The 23,226-nt window shown below is 38.8% G+C and overlaps 1 protein-coding gene across 1 annotated transcript in view; it reads left to right on the top strand.

The window, feature by feature from the left end:
* Nucleotides 1–23,226, top strand: part of PIK3C2G (phosphatidylinositol-4-phosphate 3-kinase catalytic subunit type 2 gamma) — a 1,120,359-nt gene that overhangs the window by 525,843 nt on the left and 571,290 nt on the right. The window contains exon 12 of the mRNA XM_044087254.1: nt 1,298–1,434. Within this exon, the coding sequence (XP_043943189.1) occupies nt 1,298–1,434 (137 nt within the window). The remainder of the gene's footprint in view (nt 1–1,297; nt 1,435–23,226) is intronic.

Raw genomic sequence — 23,226 nt, 5'->3', positions numbered from 1 at the left:
CAAGGGGTCTATTGGTACACTGCGTACCCATGGAACTGCTAGCACAGTAATTTTCCTGAAATAGAGGCATGTAGAATGAAGTGGAGTGCTAGGGCTCAGTTCTTACTCGTACCTACATTGTCCCGCAATCATGCTCTAACATAAGGAGCCAACAGTCTCAAATCTGCAATTTGTAGGATAACACATTTTTTTAAAATCTTAAAATAAAGTGTTCTATGCCTGAGAAGGTATCACATTGTTTATATTACCAAAATTAATGTTTTCACTGTGATTCTTCCAAGGTCAGTAAATTTTAGAACTAAATGTTAACTTTTAATTGTATACATTCCAAGCATGGCTTTTCTTTTCTATAGCAGTCATTAAATCATTCAGTACAATAACATTTGTGATTATGTCCATACTAATGTGATTAGACCTACCATATATTTTTCCTTGACACACCTATATGAACAAAAGAACATGAACCTCACAGACCACTGCAAATAGGCCCGCTTTTAAAAGCTGTAGATAGAGTAGGGTAACACCTCCTGCTAACATCATTTTTTTTTGCTCAAGTGTCTGTTGACATGCCCAAACATGCCCCAACATATCCAGGAATCTCAGATGTACACATTCAGCAGACGGCATGCTGCTAAAAGTACAGATGATTATTGCAAATGGATCTTTTGGGGCTGAACTCCTGCTACAAATATGGAAGACTATCACAGATGGATTTTCCGGGAGGGACTTCTGCTTAAAATTTGTGATGGGGCAGAACTTCCAGCTATAGCACTTTTTGACATTTTGTATGTACCCTTACCACCCTTAGTATGACAAATTCCAGCCTCAGCCCAGGTTACATGCAAATTAACAGCAGAAATGTTTCTACTAAAACAATCATAGGTTATCGAAGTAAACAAAGATTATGCATGCAAACTGACATGCTAAGTACATCTTTACAAAATGCAGTATAATTCAAGTTAGAGTGAAGAATTAATAAAAGTGCATGATAAGAGAATTTACATGTAGGTAATCAAAGGAAACAAAACCATATGCATGCGGATACAGTTACTATGCCAATATTTTCATACTGCAGAACCATACATGCTGCAATGAAGATCTTGAAATAGTTAAGGTGTAAGTTGAGAACAACAACAATGTCTGCATTGATGTTATTTTAGTAGATACTGTCAGAAATGAGGCCTGAATTTGAAGTAGTTTGCATTCTGATAAGAGGGATGAAGAAGAGAATTTAAAAACTATACTAGTGATTTTTAGACTTTTGTAGCTAACTATAACCTATGTATTTGTTGTATAGGAATGGTAGAATTGGTGAAGGACGCTACAACTCTTGCCAAAATTCACTCCAAAAGTGGAATCATTGGACCTTTGAAGGAAGATACTCTTGAAAAATGGTTTAGACATCATAATCCGACAAAGGCTGGTTATGAAAAGGTAAGCACTTTCTCCTTTTCTGTACTTGATAGTTTCTACTTGCTATAATTATAAGTATTCAAACAAAAAAGTGTTAATAGTTGGAAATATATACTATATATGTTTGACTTGAACCAAACTCTCCTTAATCACTGCTAAGATGCTGAATTTTCTTGATAAAAGGCAGTGATGGCTACTGACATCAAAGCAAGCAGAAGGGACTACATGAAGCAATGGAATGGGTGGGGTTAACTGAAGTGGTTGAGGCTGTGTTATGGCAGATTAATGACTCTGTAGCTATGATCAAGTAATTACTGGAGTTAGTCAAGTTCATCCACAGACTGCCTCAGTAGTCCCTCATCCTAGCCTCTTTACTGGCTCTAACTGTAGATGTACAATTGTAATTAACAGATCATCCACAAGGCTAACTTTAGTGAGATGGAACCCTAGCAGAAGACTTCATAAGGCCTGTCTCACTGCCTAGCATTTCTGTGAAAACGCCCTCCCAGTCGCTGCCTAGCATTCCTGAAAAAAGACCACCTAGTGTCCCCTCATCATTTCTCATTATCATGACCACCCTACATCATCAAAACAGATTACTTTTTCTTGCTCTTACTCACTTTCTGTTAGTCTTAAGTTATATCCTCCATATTTTCAACACTTATTAATTAGTCAAGAGCTGCATTGTAGTAACTGTAGAGGAAGGAACTAAATTAAGCATGGACTCTCTGTGCCTAGCTGTTCCTAAAAGCCATGGGGTTTTCCCAACCTCGTGGTCCAATTATGTCTTAACAAAAGTCACGAGTAAGATAAAACGTCAGTCTTATTTTTTAATTTAAGTAAGAAATAATTTGTACCCAAAGCTTAATATTCAGAGCTGGCATAAAAGTATTTCCCAGTAAAGTGAGAAGATAAATGCTTCTAGGTATAAACAAATAATATGTTGGAATAGTACCAACCTCTACCCCCCCCCCCAAAAAAAAAAGAGTGTGTAGTGTATGGTGCTAGATATGGATGAAAGTTCAACAAGAAATGATTGAAGGCATACAGTCCAAGTTGTTTTACCATCCATATATTCTACATGCATCTATATCCATACTCTCAAAGACAGCCATCTTCTGTGCACCTCTGTGATATTACATTACCAAAAGGTGTAAGAATAAATAGCCACAGTACAATGTTTCAACTTGTACCCTTCAGGCATATGCATGCAACATGCTAACTTCCCACATAAGATGGGAAAGTGTATGCATGTCTGATATATGATTGTGAGGAATATTGTTCACATTAATATATTCCAACTTGTTGTTCCTAGACAGCAAATTATCCCTAGTCAAATTTCTGTGCACACCTCTAAGGTTTGATTGTGAGGAAACTTAAATAAATAAGGACTACACCATCCACAGCCTCCATAAAAGCTACAATGATATGTACACATCTGTGAGCAAGGCAAGTTTTAGACTACATAGGGAAAAGGGCGGAGGTTGATGCCCCCGTTTAGTGTTTTTGTCAAAATGCCATTTAGAGTTGGCCTAAAGCTCTGCAGATTTAGATGCTCTGTGATATATTGTATGCCTTATTTTTAGAAGATAATTAGTTGCTAAGTTTCTTTTAACTGCTAGACAGAAGAGCTGTTATGTATCCACAGATAAAACTGGTGACATTATTTTTTCTTGCACACACATACATATACATACTGACACTCCCCCTGAAAGCCAAGTCTATCAGAAGATGAACACACACACACACACACACACACACACACACACACACACACACACACACACACACACACACACACACACACACACACACACTGCATGCAGTGTGAGTAGGGAGTGAGCTTTCTTATTTTCTGAATAGAGATTGCCAACAGGTAGGTTCATGAGGCTGAAAATCAGTGGTCCAATGGAGTTTGCTAGATGAAATGAAGAGTAATGGGGCTGTCTGAGATCAGCTCCTGAAAGCTGCATGAAGCATTTTTCTGTACATATGACACCTATGGGGTAGGTTTTATGCTGTAAATGTTTAGAAAGGAACACAAAGAAGAGGATCGGCTTGTTAGTACACTGGAAGCCACTTGGCTTTGGAGAGAGTTAGACACTGGTGCTCACAATTTGGGGAGTTTGCAATAAAAGGGCATTCATTTGGTGACAGTTTGTAGAGCATCTAAAGTTATTTTGTAATGCAGCTGCTATAACAGGAGAACTGTATTCCAGTTGGGTGATGAGGATAGATTTGCCTATTGCTATTCTTGTAAGGGTTGAGAGGTAAGGTAAAATTTTGATAGTCCAGAAAAGGAAAGAGTTAATCTTATTTTTGTTTTTGCAATATGGAGTTGGAAGTTGTGGGTTTGGTCTAAACAAATTCTGAGCTATTTGAGGAGATACTTTCCATGTTTATTTTATTTAGGTTTGTGATTTATAGTTGTAATGAATTGCTGGACAGTTTTGTTTGAGTTCCATCTAGCACTATTTTGTTAGCTGGAGGGATTAAGAATCAGTCTGTGGTTAAGTAGCCTTTTATGCAGAGGATAGAGATTGGATTAGAGATGGGTTTATATGTGAGTGTGGCTGCGACTGGATCCGTTGATGATCAGATGATCATATCTACATATAGGAAAAGCAGTAAGTAGGGAAGATGTTAGAGGAGTTTGTCAATGAAGGTGGAAAAAAGCAAAGGATCAATAACTGATCCATGGGAATACCAAACATAGGAAGAATTTATCAAAGGAGGATGTTCCAATTTTAACTTAGACGTGCCTGTCACAGAGAAGATCTTTGAATCAAGAAAGAACATCTTCACTATTGCCAATTTATGGTAGTTTTAGGGAGGGGAGTATATGAGGCTTTAGAGGGAGCTTTAAAAATAAAAAACAGTAAGGCTACCATAGATTGTGCTGTGGAGTATATCAACACTTAAGGTCCAGAGGAACATCATAGTGCTCCTTCCTTGCCAAAGCCCATGCTCCTTTTTTATGAAAAGCAGGTGATATTGTAGGATATATATTGATAGTTGTGTGTAAACAATCTTTTCAAGGATTTCCCTCAGTGTACATAAGAAGGAAGCTGATCGAAAATAGATTGTACCTTTTTGGTTGGGTTGTTTACAGAGGTGTTTAATCACTACAGTTTTCCAGATGTACATTTTTTGGTATAACAGAGATTGTATATGTGGATGTAGGGTAAGATAAGGTAGTCCCTGGAGTGGCAGATAATCATGTGTTGAGGTCATCAGAGTTTGTGGGACTGTTATTATGTAGAGCAGTGGTTTCATTGGGATGTACAGATTTAAAGCCCTCTCCTTCTTGCTTTTCCTCATTAGGGGTCACCACAGTGGAACAATGGTTTGCAGAACAATTGACAGTGGTGTTTTACAGTGTTGAGTTGCCAGCCAGGAGCCCAGCCTTCCACAGAAGGCACACACATGCACACACTCACACCTAGGGCCAATTAAGAGTGTCCAATCCACCTACAGAATATCTTTGAGATGTGAGAGGAAACTGGAGCACCCAATGGAAGCCCATGTGACTGCAGGTAGGACATGCAGATTCCACACAGAAGGCAGCCCAGCTGAGAATCAAACCAGGAAATCTCTTTCTGGGAGGCATCAGTGCTAACCGCTGCACCACCAGGGCTTTAAATAAGAAATGTGAAATAAATGAGGGGGGGGGGGGGTTCAGGGTTTTAGTGGTGTGGGGTTTGTAGCTGAATTCTAAGAGAATGTCAGAGAAGGGCAGTTATGTTTGTCCATGGATCATATGGTTGGAATGTTTGCTATTTTGGGTGGTTTAGAAACCTATAATTAAGTTATCGTCCCTGTAGAAGCAGTTTCAAATACTTGCCATCCTACAGACTGGATGGCAGGGCAGTCAGATTGATCATGATGCTATTTAATAGTAAAAAAAATGTCTTTAATAACACAAAAATATCTTCTTTGTTCACACCATCATACTATATCTTAGTCTGCCTCATACACCTAATGAAGTCTGGGACAATGGCAAAGGCATTGTCATTGCTACATCAAGCAGCCCTAAAAGCCCCCACTTAAATGTTGCTCCTGTTCCTCAGAAATTGCAGAAGGACCTGATTTAAAGCATGATATCTTTATTTTCTTTAGCAAGATATGTATAAAGGCTTGATGATTTTAAAAATAGCACGACCAAGTCAAGAGCTTTTTAATAGAACTCATCACCACATGCATGCACTAATCATGTGAAGAGTTGCAATACCCCAGATGTAAGGGAAAAAAATAAAGATAAGCAAATAAAAAATATTTAAAAATTATTTCTTCTATTCATTTGTTAGAGCTGCAGTCCAGTGGCCTCAGCCACCTATGGTAAAAGCTGATGATTAGCATGGTATTCCAGGTGAAAGTGCTATTACCATCCATGTCCATGGTCAGAATATGACCCTTGGCACTGTATTCTGCTCAGGACAATATTTCTTGCTCTCTCAGTGTCTGTGTACTTTAACTTACTCCCATCTCAGAAAGGTAGGCTGTTTACATTGATTTGCTACTCTGAAAGCCAGACTATTCCTTCCAGAGCTGCATCTGCAAATCAGCCTTTGGTAATCTGTGATTCACCACAATAATAAACTCAAATTAACATAAAATAAAAACAATGTATTCAAAATATAGAAGCCACTTTAAATGTGTCTTATAATAATGTCAGATGTGAGAGGGTAAATGAAAATAAATAAAATGCAAAGAAAAATGAAGTGAGACTTTTATGCAAATAAATCCTTATACCAATATGAATAAATGGGATTACCTACGGATATTCACTTCACTGCTAGTCGAGTGGTTTGTGTGTGAGAATTTAATGTGGTGAGTTTTGCCATTATCTGTTTTATTGTGTGAAGTGGTGATTTGCTTTTCAAGGATTTTTCATCTGTTCACTAGTTGGTATATATAATTTTTTTGGGGGAGTATGCTACAGGAAGAAGAGGGAAGCTTTTCAGTAGTTAATTTTATTTTGTAAACCATGAGTGGAAGAAAAAAGATAACTGACACCTCGTAGGTAAACTGATTAAAGGAAAAAAAACATTGTGGTAATGAGACTGTCTCTAATGAGAACCAATGGCATTTTAGTGTACCTTTCTTCAGGTGAATAACAAAAAAGCTATATTCATAGTAAATCATAATTGCAAGATATCAAAGGCCTACAAATGATCTACTCTTGTGATATTTACAGGGCAACATCCTAAGAATGTCAAAAAGATAAAAGATTTTCTTCGTAGATCTTAGATGATGCTTAGCATAAGCTTAATTTAACTCATTCACTCCAACGGAGCTCAGGAAGTTTGCACTGTAACTTCCAATGGGCGGAGTCTAAGACTTTTGACAGAATCAAATCATGTCCTCACATTTCTAATAAATGTTCATATCTCTGGAACCATAGTGGTTATGAAAGAAGTATAAATGGCAAACACTTCAGCGCAGTAAACACAGTAATATTAAATGTGTAATACTTTGTGAACAACTTACAATATCTCAGGAACCATTCAAGTTACACACATACTGTTAGAAGCATTTTATTCATGCAGCTGAGAGCTTTCATACGAGGCTAAGAAGTTCAGTCTGTGTTATTTGGTTATTCAGATATTTAGAAAAATGTGAAAATTATAATCTATATAAATTAATGTAATAAAAGCAACCATTAATATCTATTTTCCAGGGGGTGGGTGACCTAATGGTTAAGGTGTTTGCCGGACAAACACAAGGTGCAGGGTTTGAGTCTCACAAAGGATAATTGGCTAGGCTTAAAATGGCTCACAAGGGCAGTTAGCTTAGTATTAATCTATGAACCTATGAACCTGCATTAGACAGAGGCCAACAATTAGTGTAATTGAGTTTGCCATTGTGTAAGCTTTAAGATGAAATATTTTAAAATCTTGTACATAGCATTGTTTTAGAATTATTGATGCAAATACGAACAAGCAAATATTGAAGCCTAGAGGTGTCTGTAGGTGTTAACTGTAGATGCACCTGGAGGAGTCAATTGGATGCAATGAATTAAGCATTTTTATGGATATACTACATTTAAGATAGCAAAAATTCGGGGTGGGTGGCCTAATGGTTAAGGTGTTTGCCTGACAAACACAAGGTGCAGGGTTTGAATCTCACAAAGGATAATTGGCTAGGCTTAAAATGGCTCACAAGGGCAATTAGCTTAGTATTAATCTATGAACCTGCATTAGACAGAGGCCAACAATTAGTGTAGTTGAGTTTGCCATTGTGTAAGCTTTAAGATGAACTATTTTAAAATCTTGTACATAGCATGGTTTTAGAATTATTGATGCAAATATGAACAAGCAAATATTGAAGCCTAGAGGTGTCTGTAGGTGTTAACTGCAGATGCACCTGGAGGAGTCAATTGGATGCAATGAATTAAGCATTTTTATGGATATACTACATTTAAGTTAGCAAAAATTCTGATTTTAGAAAAGTTATTTTTTTCAAAATTATTTTGTGTCCAGATCACTTTCTCACTTGCATCAATATTACGGAAAATAATTATTGTGTAATGAAAATGTTCAGAATATGAAAAAAATTAACTCCCATTTAAAAGCTTGATGAAGGTACAGTAACATAGATGGAGTTCACTGAACTCAGGCCAATGAAATGCAGTTCCCTAAGATGCCACATAATCCACCATAGTTATTCTTCTGAAGGGGAATACACTTCTTATCCCCTCAGTGGTGGCCACCAATATTGCCAATGTTGTCAGATAGCTTTGTGTGGGATGTCTGTAAATATTCTCCTTGGTGCAGATCTCAGAACATGGACAGTGCTCACATGGAGACTAGTTTTAGGGAGGGGAGTATATGAGATAAAAGGCTTTATCTCATTGAGATTCATATATCTCTTTTCAATCTATATCTCCATCTGTGTTTGCCAGATTTTTGTGATGGTGTGTGTTCTATTGAGTTTCTATTCATTCAACTTGAAGACAGGCCAAAACTGCATAAGGAATGGGAAGATGTGGTGGCAGATGACTTTTCATTACCTTCCTTCTCCTATACTTCCTGAGATGGTTGCACATTTAGGTGTGTTCAAAGAAAACCACTGACTATTCTGCACATGCTCATAGGAGGAGCCCATGTAAGACATGCCACTTCTGTCACCCCTCCCCCCCCTCTTTAGGAGCTGGGGGATGCATGTGCAGGTAGCATTGTGGGCTGCTCATAAAGTTCAATAGAAGCAGTATCTTCAACAGTAAGATAAACCTCCGCAAGGAGCTATGCAACCTTACTGCCTTTGTGGTTTGCAACTGCCAACAAATAAATTATTCAAAATGGAAGAAAGATCATGTTACACTAAAACATAAGATAAATGAGATCTGATGGAGTTGTCCACAGCCTATTCCAAGTCATAGTGCTTGTACTACAGGGAGAGTTATAATCACATACTGTTAACTGACCAGTCATTCCTTTCCACACTTAATGATCTATGACTTTCTGTTCATGAGAGAATGAGCTAGAGTCACACAACTGCATAGCTTACCCAGTCTGACATCAGTGTACTGTGTACACAGTCAGCCATATATGGAGGTAGGGAATGTGTCATACATTCATCATCTTTTGGCCAACTGCTATACTTCAGAGGTTGCCTTCATGTCAGTATTAGAAAGACCACATTCACCTTTTCATTCTTCCTAGACACAGTGAGGAGGCTTTATCATATAGTAGTGGTGGTTACTGGTAATCTTGATGAGACTGTCCACCTTGTAGTGTATCTGGATGTATGCAGCGAAATATTCCATGAGAAGCCTAAGGGATGTTGATATCTGAATCAGGTCACAGATATCATGCACAGGATATCTGGGATTATCTCAAATGACTTGTTGTGGCAATGTGTTGCCTAGTCTCTCAAGTTTGTAAACACAACACAGTTCAGCTATACCACACTCTAGGGAATGGCAACATATAATTGTTTGTAGTAAATCCTTGCCATTTTCTTGAAACAGAGTGGCAGCCTTTGTTTTATATTGCTCCTTAGTGTTTACTACATAGCCTCACCATTCTCAGAGACTATATTAGTGTAGAGATTGGAGACATAGCCATCACTGACTAACCTGTTATTGCCACACTGGAAAACAGTAATCTGTTTCAGCTTTTCAGTCACCATGACACATTCCATGTCTTAAAAGCATACCTAGGAACTACAGTATCCTCTTCCATCATGCTTCGCACCATGGAGATGTTCCTTAGTGACACTAATATTCTTCTGCTTCTTGTGTCTCATAGTCACACAATGACATAGCAGTTGGATGGCTGCAGTGATGGTATGTAATGCACATCTGCGTTTTATCTGCATATCCATCTCATTAAAATGTTCATTGTCCTGGGAACTCAGCCACTTGTGTGTAAATTAGCCTCAGAGAGCTGGAGGTTGGTGACTTCAGAGTCACTTAGCTGCCACGGACCCATTCAAACATGTTTCAGTCTAAGTGCAGTTTGTCAGCTATGCATAGTGCAATGGAGTAATGATGAAGAAAACAATAATTGTACTATGAGAGTTAATAAATGTGATTGCAGATTCAGTTCTGTGTTTTGTGCTAATTCTTACGAATGACCTCATGATTTAATGAAATTACCTCAGTCTCACATCTAAATACTGAACTTTGAGAAACTTGAAATTTATACTGAAATAGAAATATCACAGCACTAGAATAGCTTTACTTCCACCCACCTCTGCAAAACACTTCCTGATGGCCCAGCTGTCTGAACTGATTTGTCACATTTATTTGATGGGAATTTGGGAGCTGGGCATTCCTAGGCTATGCTACAATCAAATGATCCATTTACTCTTGTCCAGAAAGCCTTATTGATCCATCCATTCCCCAGCAATGAGATTCAGGTAGTAGGAAGTGTGACAGCAGTGAGTCTTGCAGAGTGGCCTATCCCACCAGCTACTTGCAGCCTCATCACGGGTGCCTGGTTGGGGGCATACTCCCATTTACAGCTTTGTATTTTTGATTAATATTTATTTTAGGCTTGGAAAATGAGTGGCCTTGTCAAGTAAATGAATGGCAAAGAGATCTTATCAAAAAGACAACACTACTTAGTCTGGAAACTTCTCAATAGTAGGAAGCTAACTCAGTGGTACATAAGTGTTGCATTTCTTATGTAATGCTGATAGTTTGGTTCAAGAAGGTACCGGAATAACCACAATGCACAGCTTTCAGGCTCATTTATCTGACAGAATTCTTGTCATTCCTATATAAGAGAATCTTGGAAACCAGGACATTCCAGTACAACAAGATTTAGACAGCAGAGTTGTGAGCACAGTGGCTCAGCAGCTGATTTTTCCTTAGTGCCATACAGCTAGAGATTGCTTGTAGTGGGCATTCAAAAGTCTATACCCACTACATCCATTATTTTGAGATGGCGACTTTTTCTATGGATGCGAGTGTTGCATCATATTGGGAAAATTGAAAAAAAAAATCATTGTTAAGTCCTGTCTGCCTATCCAGTTTATTTCCCCCATCAAATATAAAGTATCAGGAAAAGCAAGGTGTGAGAAAGCAATGCGTACAGTTCTTCTTGATTTGTGTCCACAGTAGGTTTAAAGAAGTTACTGACATTACCTTCCCCAGTCAAACAATAGAACTTTGCTCCATAAAATTGAAATGTTATGCAGCTGTTTTTAGGTTATTGAATTTATAGTGCCATTGAAATTGTTCTAGAGGAAACAAATCCGAAGAAAACAATAATTGTACTATGAGAGTTAATAAATATGATTGCAGATTCAGTACTGTGTTTTGTGCTAATTCTTACGAATGACCTCATGATTTAATGAAATTACCTCAGTCTCACATCTAAATACTGAACTTTGAGAAACTTGAAATTTATACTGAAATAGAAATATCACAGCACTAGAATAGCTTTACTTCCACCCGTATATAGAGACTAGTCAAAGTGTCTCTATATACTCTACTCTGTCTAACCCATCTACTCATTAAGCAGTTCTATTTTCCTTTTTAAACTATGTTGCATATGTCTCTTGACTACTCTGATTGTATTTACATCCCTTTATTATTCTTGTATCATGCACTGTACATTTTACTGTGATAACCTGTTTATGCATACTGTTAACACTTCATATTTGCTCATGTATCCTTATACTTTATTGTATTAATTTTTTTTTGTCCTAACTTGGAGCTTAACTCCTCGGGCCTCTACTGAAAATGGACATGTATCCAGTTAGACTAGCCCAGTTAACAAATGTAAAATAAAATAAATAAATAAAATGATAAGGGGTCCGACTGGAGAGATGACAAAATCAGCAAAAGGAAAGAAGTATTACTGGAATTGAATTAATCCTCAAGTTTTGGTTGGTACCTTCATGAGGAAGACCTTGTTTTTCACAAAATCTCACAAAGACAACACTGATATATAGATTTCATATATCATGGACAGAAGTAGGTTACAAAACAAAGAAGATAGCTGGGTGTGCAAGTTTGAGGATAAAAAAGTGGCCAATCCTGGTAGGCACACTTGTACCAGGACTGCAAAAAATGACAGTGTGAAATCCTCAACACATAGAAATATTCATACAATGGGGCTAGGCCAGGCCCATAGGTAAGATGGCCCCACTGTTGTAGAAGGAAGTAGCAGTCCACAAAAATTACAAAAATCGATAGGCTAAAAAAGAGACATACAGATGATAGAGTGGACTATTGAGAATAAGAAAGAAACTATGTATTGTTGCTATTATGTAAGAAGCCCAAACTTTTTGACAAAAGATATACAAAAAGACTAAGAGAGAAATTAGAGGAAAAAATACTTCCACATGAAAAACTGTCAGAAGATTCAAATAAAAAGTTGTGCTCATTAATACAACAGATCCATGAAAAACACTATATTGACCAAGAAACCTTCTGCCATTTGGAAAAAGAAGCGACCAAGGAAGTGTGAAAATAAATTTAAAGAACAAAATTTAGAGATGTTTGAAGGGTATAAAAAAAAATATGGACATGGGGAAGAAAAAGAGATCTGATATGGTACAATGTTTATGCAAAGGAGAAAGACAAATTATTCAATACAAAAAAGGCAGCCCCACAGATATTTGAAGAGAAATACAGGCAAAGGCAGCCAGATATGGAACATTTCACAATAAAAAAAGATCACAAAGAGGGAATGTAGAACAGAAGATCAGTCAAGTAGAAGATAAGAAATAGAAGTTGAAGTTATCGAATATTTGCGAAGTGAAGGATTCAGTGTTGAAAGTCTAACACAGGTCATATCATAACATGATGGAACAACTAGTCCCCAAAGTAAGGAGAAACAAGAGGAGCAGGAGACTTCTGAAGAAGAAATACAGACATGGGAAAGAAAAAGAGATTTAATATGGTGCAGGAAGAACAGGAAACTGTGTCAACTCTGACACAGTCAATGTTGTGGAGTGATAGGCCAATGAGTTTCCATATGAAAGAGCAAAGGATGACAGGGTGAAACTGAAGAGAACGTGGCACAGGAAGATGCTCTGTAACTTTCTATGGAATGCCCACAGGAAATGGAGAACAAACAATGTGCCCTCAGTTTAGAAGAAAATGATCTAAGAGAAGAGACTTGCTTGATTTAATAGAGATGGATAGATATATTAAGATCAATGAAAGAAATAGACTGCAGAAGGTCAAAAAATGCCAAAAAGTTAGAAGATTACTAAAATAAATGAACACAGTTCCCCAGAATTATGAATCTACCATGCAGGACTAGTTTGGGGGGAGGGGGGTGCAAGCCCAAACTTTTTGACAAAAGATATACAAAAAGACTAAGAGGCGCGCTGGCCAAGCTCCCAGGCTTACACGGAGTGTGTACAAGTGCAGGGTGCATGTCTGAGAGCGGAGCTCTCAGAATAAACATGCCACTACAATGTTGAACAGCAGAAAGTGGAAATAAATGAGCGAGACCACTCATAGGTGTCCACATATCCCCACCAACAGTTCCCCATGTGTACAACAGTAACAGGACATAAACGTCAAAAGAAGAAACCCCTGTATTGTTTTCTAAAACTCCAAGTACAGCTAACCGTAAGTGCGTGGGTATGCCCATTGCTTAGCTACGGCTAAAGCAGCCTAAAAGGCTGAAAAGGATAACAAAGACGATATATGCAAATGAAACATCTCAGCAATAGTGCAGGGGGCAGAGCGTTCGCCTAATGAGCAGGCATTCCCAGTTCGAGTCCCAGTGCAGCACTGTCTATTTTACATGGCAAAGCATGGTATAAGCAATATTTGTATTGCAAAACCCACTAAATAACATATATTTATGAACTGGAGTACTGCAGGAAATGCACATGTGAGGAGTCAGTATCATAATGAAGCAGCAGTAAGCAGGTGTAAGCACAGATAAGCAGTAGTAAGTATATCTAAGCACTAGTAAGTGTGTGCAAGTGCACTTGCGCAGGGGTAAGCACTGCCTACACAGATTAAGCAAAGGAGAAGCTAAATGGGTGTAAGAAACTGTCACCGGAAGTTAGCAGTGCTTACCTCCACGCAAACCCACTTACAACTGCTTTAAAGTGCCTTAATCACTTTGTATTCAATGGCCGGTGTTCTGCCCAGCAACAAAATAAACAGCCTCTGCAAGGCTCAAACTCAGGACCATGCACACCATACACAAAATTATTTACCACTAAGCCATGCCAGATATGCATACTTTGTATATTGTCAGAAACATAACCCCAGCCCAGTCATGAAATAATACAGACAATGTAAACCTACATATAGATGTGTGTGTAAATATATTATTATCTAAACGAATACAACATATCTATATATGTAGTTACATATATATATATATATATATATATATATATATATATATATGCATATATATATATATATATATATATATGTATGTATATATATATATATATATATATACATATATGTATATATATATATATATATACACATATACATAAATATCCAGTCATATATACATATATATATATGAACATATATACATGCAAATGCCGGCATTTACACATACATATATGTAAACACCTATACGTTCACATATACACAGCAAATTACATATATGTACATAGATATATATCTCCGTATGTATATACGGACATAGGTATAAATATGTAAGCAAATATATATACCCATATAGGTATATATGGCAAGACATCTGTAGATAACAAAGGTACATTAACAGAAACATATATGTCCACATGCACCGTTAATGGGCTTGAGAGGCCCCAAACAATATACGTCTCGTACGAATTGGCATACCCCCCCCCCAGCCAAACACGTTTGCCCTGCAGTACCCTACCAAGCTCATTTTATTGTGTTTCATTTAAATAGGGATTTAAATTAGTCTCCTTTTATGTTGATATCACATTCCCCTCTCCCCCACCCATTAGGCGGGCTAACTAGTACACGCCCATCCAACCCAGGCCATCCTCGACCCATACATTCATTGCCCACAGTTCCACCCCCCCCCCCCACGCTGCAGACACGCAGCCATCATCCCCTCCCTGATTACCAGCCCGTATCTAACACACCACCACACATTGCACACCCTCCACCAACCCATCAGGACCCATCCTGTATGTTGTCCTGACCCAAGTATCCTAGGTCTGCCACACGCTGTAGTCCATGCACATAGCCATGAGTACCTTTGCAGCTCTGTTTTTCGACAAAAGTTGAATACCCAATTTTTGGGTTGTCCCACATGGGACAAATGTTTCCCTGGTAGCAACAATAGATTGCATGTGTGACTTTGTTTACACTAATGGTTTCATTTCTAGGTATCGCAAAGCATACATGGCACAGAAGGTTGGCCGGTATGCACACGAAACATAGTATCCAGCAATACCAGTCTACATTACGGGACATGTAGCTAAATATGCAGATGTATGTGTGTGTGTATATATACACCCATAACTAAATAGATTAACTAAATAGATATATACATCTCCCACTCTGTAGTACGTATGTATACATATATACACATACATATAGATATATATATATATATATATATATACACATACCCACATATAGATATGTACATATGCAGACACCATACATCCACATGTCATTAACTATATATACAGCAATATATATATATATATATATATATATATATATATATATATATATATATATATATATATGTGTATATATATATATATATATATATATATATGTGTGTGTGTGTGTGTGTGGGTGTGTATGTATATATACAGATATATATTTATGATCACAGGCCATGCCAATGGGAGTGAGGGGCCCAATCAACATACGTGTGACATGTACCATTACCCCACCCCCCCAGCCAGACAGGGGAACCATACAAACAAACACACAAAGTAAACAATCCACTGCTCCCCAAACCACAGGCAGGATACAACCAGTGGGGGGGGGGCACTGTGGACCCACTAAGTTTAATCTTGAAACAGAGACAGGATAATCCCTTGCGGGACACCCCAAAAATATTTTGATTGGAGGCCCGTCCGTGCAATGACTTTTCAAGGCAGGGCGTGTATGTACTCGGACTACAAGTTTGGGAAAGCCTGATGACCCATATCAACATACAAGATGGGTCCAGAGAAGTGGAGAGTGGGCAGTGTGTAGTGGTGTGGTTAGACCCGACCTGCACCCAGAGCAAGGATGAGTGCTGTAGAGGAGGTGCAGGGGGAACTATGGGTATGAAATTATGTGCCGAGGCGTGCAGATGTTGGCTGGAGCAGTTCTATTTGGACCACCTAGTAGATGTAAGTCATAGTGTGCATTGGGCAGAGCTGCTGTCTAACAAGCAGCAATTTCAGGTATGAGTCCTACTGCAGCACAGTCTATTTTACATGGCAAAGTATGGTATAACCAGATGTGTTGTTGCAAATCCCACTAAATAACACTAAAGAACACATGGTTGCAACACCCAACTGTAGGCATTTAAGCCGATCTAATTGGCATCACAAGGTATTATTGTTGTCCTCACCCCCACCCAGGGGTGTGAGTGTCCAAACCTACCTCTAAATGCAGTGTATATGCACAGCTGTTGCTGTAGAAGAAATGGCCAGCTGTGGACCTTCCCTTCAGCCTTCCTTCACATCCCTGGATATTTCCCCTACTATCTGTCCCTCTTTGTGCCCCATTAACATCACTTACCTATCACCCCCTTTTGCATTACTGTTAATGTTTACAGTTACAAGTAGGTGACATCCTCTTCCCCAACTATATTGGCAGAATCTGGATACCCCTACCCACATGTATTACCTCAGCTGTCCCACAGAACACATGTAAATAACACATGAAAGAACACCTCAAACACACTTGGATCAGCACTTGCTCACCACCTGGCAACCCCCCCCCCCCAACTTACACTCTATACCCCTACAGCAACTAGTGAAACTAACACCTCTTGTCCTCCCTTTCATACAAATCCCAACATCCTGCAAACCTTCCCTATTGCTCCCCTACCAATTATTCCAACAGCCTACTATACAGTTACAATGTCTCCCCCTCTACCTACCTACCTACTCCCTCACTATTCTCTTTTACTCTACCACACAAGTATGGAATAACAAAACCTAACAGGTATGGAATAACGAAACCTAACCTGAATACCTGAGTGTGATGTATCCAGAACTGTTAAACTGGAATCTAACTTCACCTTAAACTGACCTTTGTCAACAGTCATACCTGACATGTAAACCTGACCTAAGCATGTATAATACCAACATGTTAACGTTCACTAAGCATGAAGAATGTGATATGTAGCTATGTTAAGTCTGTTACTCTCTATGAATGTGAATACCTCAGTATTACTTGTAATGTGTAGCTGGGGTTTACTGTGGAGCTCCACTCCCTGGGCCACCACTGAAAATGGACAAGCATCCAGTCGGATTGTCCCGGTCAACAAATGTAAACCAAATACATGAATTAGCACAGGGGTATGTGGGAGCAAGTGGGTTTAAGCCTGTTTGGATGGCAGTAAGCAATGCCCACACTGGTTAAGCAATGTAGAAGCCAACTCAGTGTAAAACGCCATAACCGGAGGTCAGCAATGCTGAGCCTCGCCCAAACCAGTGCATACCCACCTACAATTGCTCTACAGTGCCTTAGTCACTCTGTAGCCAACAGCTCTCGTCATGCCCATTAACAAATTATGCTGCACTCCCAGGTTGCAACCCCCTGACCCTACACACTATAGTATAAGTGAGTTACCACTAAGCCATGGCAGATACACATTCAGCTGCTGTTATCATAAACATATCATCCAACACAGTCATTCAACAGTATAGGAAATGTATGTAAGTATGTAGATTAATACCAGCAAATGTGTACATTGCTCAATCACAGTATTCTGAGCAGCCTATGTGTATCTAAGAACAGTGCCTGTCCAGTCATACTGTGAGAACAGTAGTCTTGTGTAATACTGAAGAGAATAATGAAAAACGGTGCACATCATGGGGGCATGTAGGTGTGCTTCATGCACAGAATGTCACACCTGGGGCATCGGTTCCACTGAACTGGGAGATGAGGCTGGCCTGGTGTGTGAGCAAACTGCTGCTTCTCAAACCCCTGGCAGGATGCTACCAGTGGAAGAAACAGGGTAGACCAGCTAAGTCTACTCTTGACACAACAACAGGCGGGACGAAGCAAAAATTGTGAGTCACATAGATGTTTCCATTAGTATCAGAGGAGGATCAAGGGAAGGCTCGTATGTACATGGACTAAACAGATGAAGAAGCTTGGGTCAAGACAGTATAATGGAGGAGTACCAACACGTGCAGAGAGGGAAATGTGTGGAGGTGTGGTATGGCTGGGCTAGCAACTGGAGAATGGATGGATGCTGTGTACGTGGAGCTCGGGGGCCGGGGGAAGGAAACATGGGTATTACATTATGGTAGAAATATGCAAATGAAGCAAAACAGCAATAGTGTACAGGGTAGAGCATCTGACCAATGAGCAGCCATTCCTGGTTTGAGTCCCACTGTAGCACAGTCTTATTTACATGGCAAAGCATGTTATAACCAATATTTGTGTTGCAAAACCCACTAAATAGCTGATATATATGAACTGGAGTACTGCAAAAAATGCACATGTGACGCATCAGTGTCAGACAGAATAAGGCACTAGTAAGCAGGTGTAAGCACAAATAAGTAATAGTAAGCATATGTATGCACTAGTAAGTCGGCTTAAGGCCTTACAACTGCTTTAAAGTGCCTTAATCACTCTGTATCCAATGGCCCTTGTTCTGCCCATAAACAAAATAAACAGCAATGCAGGTCTCAAACCCAGGACATTATACACCATAGGTTCAGTAGTTATCCACCAAGCCATCACAGAAGTACTGACCAATGAGGTAGTAGTAAACATGTCCTCACCATAGTATAACCAAACTGAACCTGTGAAAGGCATCAGTATACAGTCATATGTGCCATAACTGACTACAGAACATACATATGTGAACTGGAGTACTGCAGTAAGTCCAGATATGAGGTGTTATTGTAATTAAGTGTAGAAGTTCCCAGAACCCTATACGGTGTACATACACATGTGTCAAGTATACATGACACATATATAACAAGGGATGAAAGGGAAATCTCTGCCAAAAGGCAAATATCATGCAAATCAAATAATATGTACTGCTAAGAGTAGCACAGCACTGGCTCCCAGACTACTGGCAGGATACTACCAGTGGGAGGAACAGTGTCAACCTGCTAAGGCTACTCTTAAACAAATTCATGTCCATCCCTGGCCGGATGACCCCACAAATTCTGCTAAAAAGAGTCCTCGGGGTAACATACCATGCCTCAAAGGTAAGCAAAGATGATAAAGTATGTTCGCGGACTAAATGTGTGGGAAGCCTGAAGATCCATGGGTTGGGCCAGCATATGTGAAGGGTCCAGAGAAGTGGACAGTGGGCAATGTGTAGTGATGTTGTTAGATTCGGCTGGAACCTGTACGAAGGATGATTGATGTGGAGGAGGAACGGGGGCTGGAGGGAATGATGGGTATGACATTATGGACCGAGGCGTGCCGGGGTTGGATGAACCTGTTCTAATGGGACCAGCCCGTGGATGTCAGCGAGAAAGGAGGGGGGGACACAGGGAAGGTACTGAGACATACCATTTCCCATGGCAAACCACGTTATGGGTAATATGTATGCTGCATAACCCACGGACGGAATAGCATATATATATATATATATATATATATATATATATATATATATATATATATATAGATATATATATATATATATATATATATATATATATATATATATATATATATATATATATATATATATAGATATATGTATATATATATATATCTATGTATCTATAGATATATGAACTGGAGTACTGCGGCCACGAAATAACACACACACACACATATACATATATATATATATATATATATATATATATATATATATATATATAAACAGGAAATGCACATGTGAGGTGTCAGTATCATAATGCATTAAGCAGCAATAAGCTGTAGTTAGCATATGTCAGCACTAGTAAGCAAGTTTACGTTTACAGACTCAGCAAATCTGATGCAAACTGTCTGTAGGCATATGTAACCAGAGGTTTGTGTTTGTGTGACGGTAAGCACTGCGTACACAAAATAAGCAATTTCGAGGCTAACCTGGTGTAACTGGATTTTACCTGCAGTTTGCAATGCTTACTGTTGTGCAAACACACTTATAACTGCTTACAAGTGCTTTAAGCATCCTGTTTCCCACCGCCCTTGTGCAACCCTGCAACATAAGTGACAGCCACTGCACTACCCGAACCGAGGACACTGCATACCACAATCATAGTGAATTAACACTACACCATGTCGGATATACATAAATCTTTTGTATTCCCAGACATATCATGCAGCACAGTCAATCTGCATAAGGGGAATTGTACTAATATCATAACACTCAACCTCTTATTGCAAACATTCTGGACACAGTGTGACAAAAGTGGGGTACAAATTGGGATAAATGTGAAATATTGTTCATATACATGTAAAACGTTGCTAGTTAAACAGTGATCTGTTGTAATACACATAATCTGAGCAACATGATGTCTGAAACTGTAATGTATCGGCATTCCTGACTGACCACATGCCTGACATCATCCACATCAATTGGCCAGATGAATGTGGGACAGGCCAATATTGAGAGCCAATCATGCATGGACATATGGAGAGTTATAGATCTGTAAATGTATAGAGATACACAGGTGCATATAAATGTATGACTCACACATACATCATATCACATCAATGGTATATATAGGTAGGTGGATAAATATGCCCACATATAGTTTTATATATATATATATATATATATATATATATATATATATATATATACAAATATATATATATATATATATATATATATATATATATATATGTGTGTGTGTGTGAATTGCAGCACCAAATAGGAATAAAAACCGGAACCTCCACCACAAAATAACTGTCCTTATCCACAGTTAATGGGGGTGGGGGCTCAAATGAGGGGTACCTGATGATGACTGCTATGCCCCCCCTCCACAGCCGTACCAGATATGCTGTGCAATGCAATATCCAGCTCATACAGTTCTTGACCACAGGACCCTCCGCAACACAGCTACAATGGTCTAACTGTGAGCCAATACAACTGTATAAAGTCAGGGCAATATCTGAAACATATCATCCAGTCCAGTCATGCAACTGTACAGAGAATATATACCATCATCTAGATGTATCTATGTGTAAATATATCAATATCTAAACTGATACAACATATCTATATATGTATAGATATATGTATAGCTTTCTAACACTGTATACATATATATTACTATATATGAACATATATACATGCAAATGCCTACGTCGACACATATATGTGTCTACCCCTGTATGTCTACATATACACAGCAAGTTACATATGTGTATGCAGATATACATCTATGTAGGCATATACGGATATAGTTATATAATTGTCAGCAGATACATATATATATATATATATATATATATATATATATATATATATATATATATATATATATATATCGGTATATATATGGCCATACATCTGTAGAGAGCAATGGCAGATTATTAACAAACACACATATATCCACCGTTACTGGGGTTGAGAGGCCCCACACACTTTATGTCTTGTACAACTAGGCACCCCCCCACGGCTTAACACATCTGCCCCACAATACACTACCAAGTGTTGCAGATCCCATAACCAGGACCTGACACGACATGGGCACAGGAAGTTAACAGTACTACATCCCACCTGTATGATGTCAGGCTAGTATTGTTGACATATCATGCAGTACAGTCTGCCTCCCATAGGTAATGTAAAATGTGGTAGCCATCAACATCCCCAGGGTACAGATACACAGACACAGATATGCAGATACATATATACATATGTACATATATATATATATATATATATATATATATATATATATATATATATAAAACATATATATTGATATACATGTGACTACACATACACACGCAGATATATGTACAGTAGAATACATATGTAGAAGGTTCCCACAATATGGAACAGCCACTATGCCTACAGTTAACACCTGAACAACTGGACACTGTATGGGCCACCCATACAAATGACATCCGCTGCCTGCAACATATACCCACTGAGAGGTCATAGGGAAAACACCACACACAGGTTTGCAGAAATGGAATACCTTTCATTGTGTATCATTACAGTTCTATATGCCATGTCATATAGCTGTTCAGACACTGACATCCATATAAACAGAGGAATGCAACCGTGAAACAGTTATACTAATACAGTAGTCTGGAAAGGTTCAAAACAGTTGATGTCCAGGCCAAGTCCTTAAAATTGTAAAATAGTGAGGACAGAGTGGGCCACATGATAGCAAATGATCAACAGTATGTAATGCAGGTGTATAGTTCAGCAGCATCTGTCTGCACTCTGTACAACAGCAGTGGGTGGTAAAGATGTCATGTGATCAAATGGGTTGTAATTGTGATATAACAAGACATAACTGACACCATCACATGCACACTGACAAACAGAACAATCTGTCTGGCAGGAAGCTGTAGGCTTGCAGTAACCGAATATATGTAAGTAATGTAAATATAGGTGAATTATACGGCACTTTACATCCAGATAACTTAAGGCAGCTCACCCCTGACACCCCCACATATTTAACAGCCTAGGCCATTTATGGTGCTTCACCCCTCCATACTCAATAATACAGGGCCATATACCACTGTTACATACATTGGCCTCTGGAGTGCATAAGAGCACACATGTATTGTGTAGGTGATGCCCACACATATATGGCCCCGGCCCCAACATATGTGTGGGAGATACAACAGAAGTGGACTGATGGCAGCAATGGCAGTGTGATATACCCTCAGCCCACTATGGAATATCCCCCTACAGCATGTCATATGTGCAAAGCTTGATTTGTAGGTCATGTACTGATAGCACTCAACACACACTGCCAATGAAATATGTGACACAGGACCTGTGTGGTGGACAGACAACACATTATAGGCACACCTCTGGCCACCAAGGGGATAGGCCCACAGTTGAGAGTTGTGCAGACAGACTGCATTCTTAGGTAAAGTAGTATGCACACATACACCCTGTAACACCAGTACTATACAAAGCATAACACAACTCTATTCACACTGTCTGTAGTTCCTGAAACTCCTACAAATATGTAGCTGCCCTGAGTGTGCCAGTTCTCCTGTAAGAGGTATTGCTACCTGCTAGCTGTAATACTGATGCCCACACATATGAAGGACTGCACAAACATCCACATAATGTC

Source organism: Protopterus annectens, chromosome 11.part0 (genome assembly GCF_019279795.1).
Source record: "Protopterus annectens isolate FY-2018-M chromosome 11.part0, PAN1.0, whole genome shotgun sequence".
Taxonomy (NCBI): domain Eukaryota; kingdom Metazoa; phylum Chordata; order Ceratodontiformes; family Protopteridae; genus Protopterus; species Protopterus annectens.
This window is presented reverse-complemented; position numbering and strand designations above follow the sequence as displayed.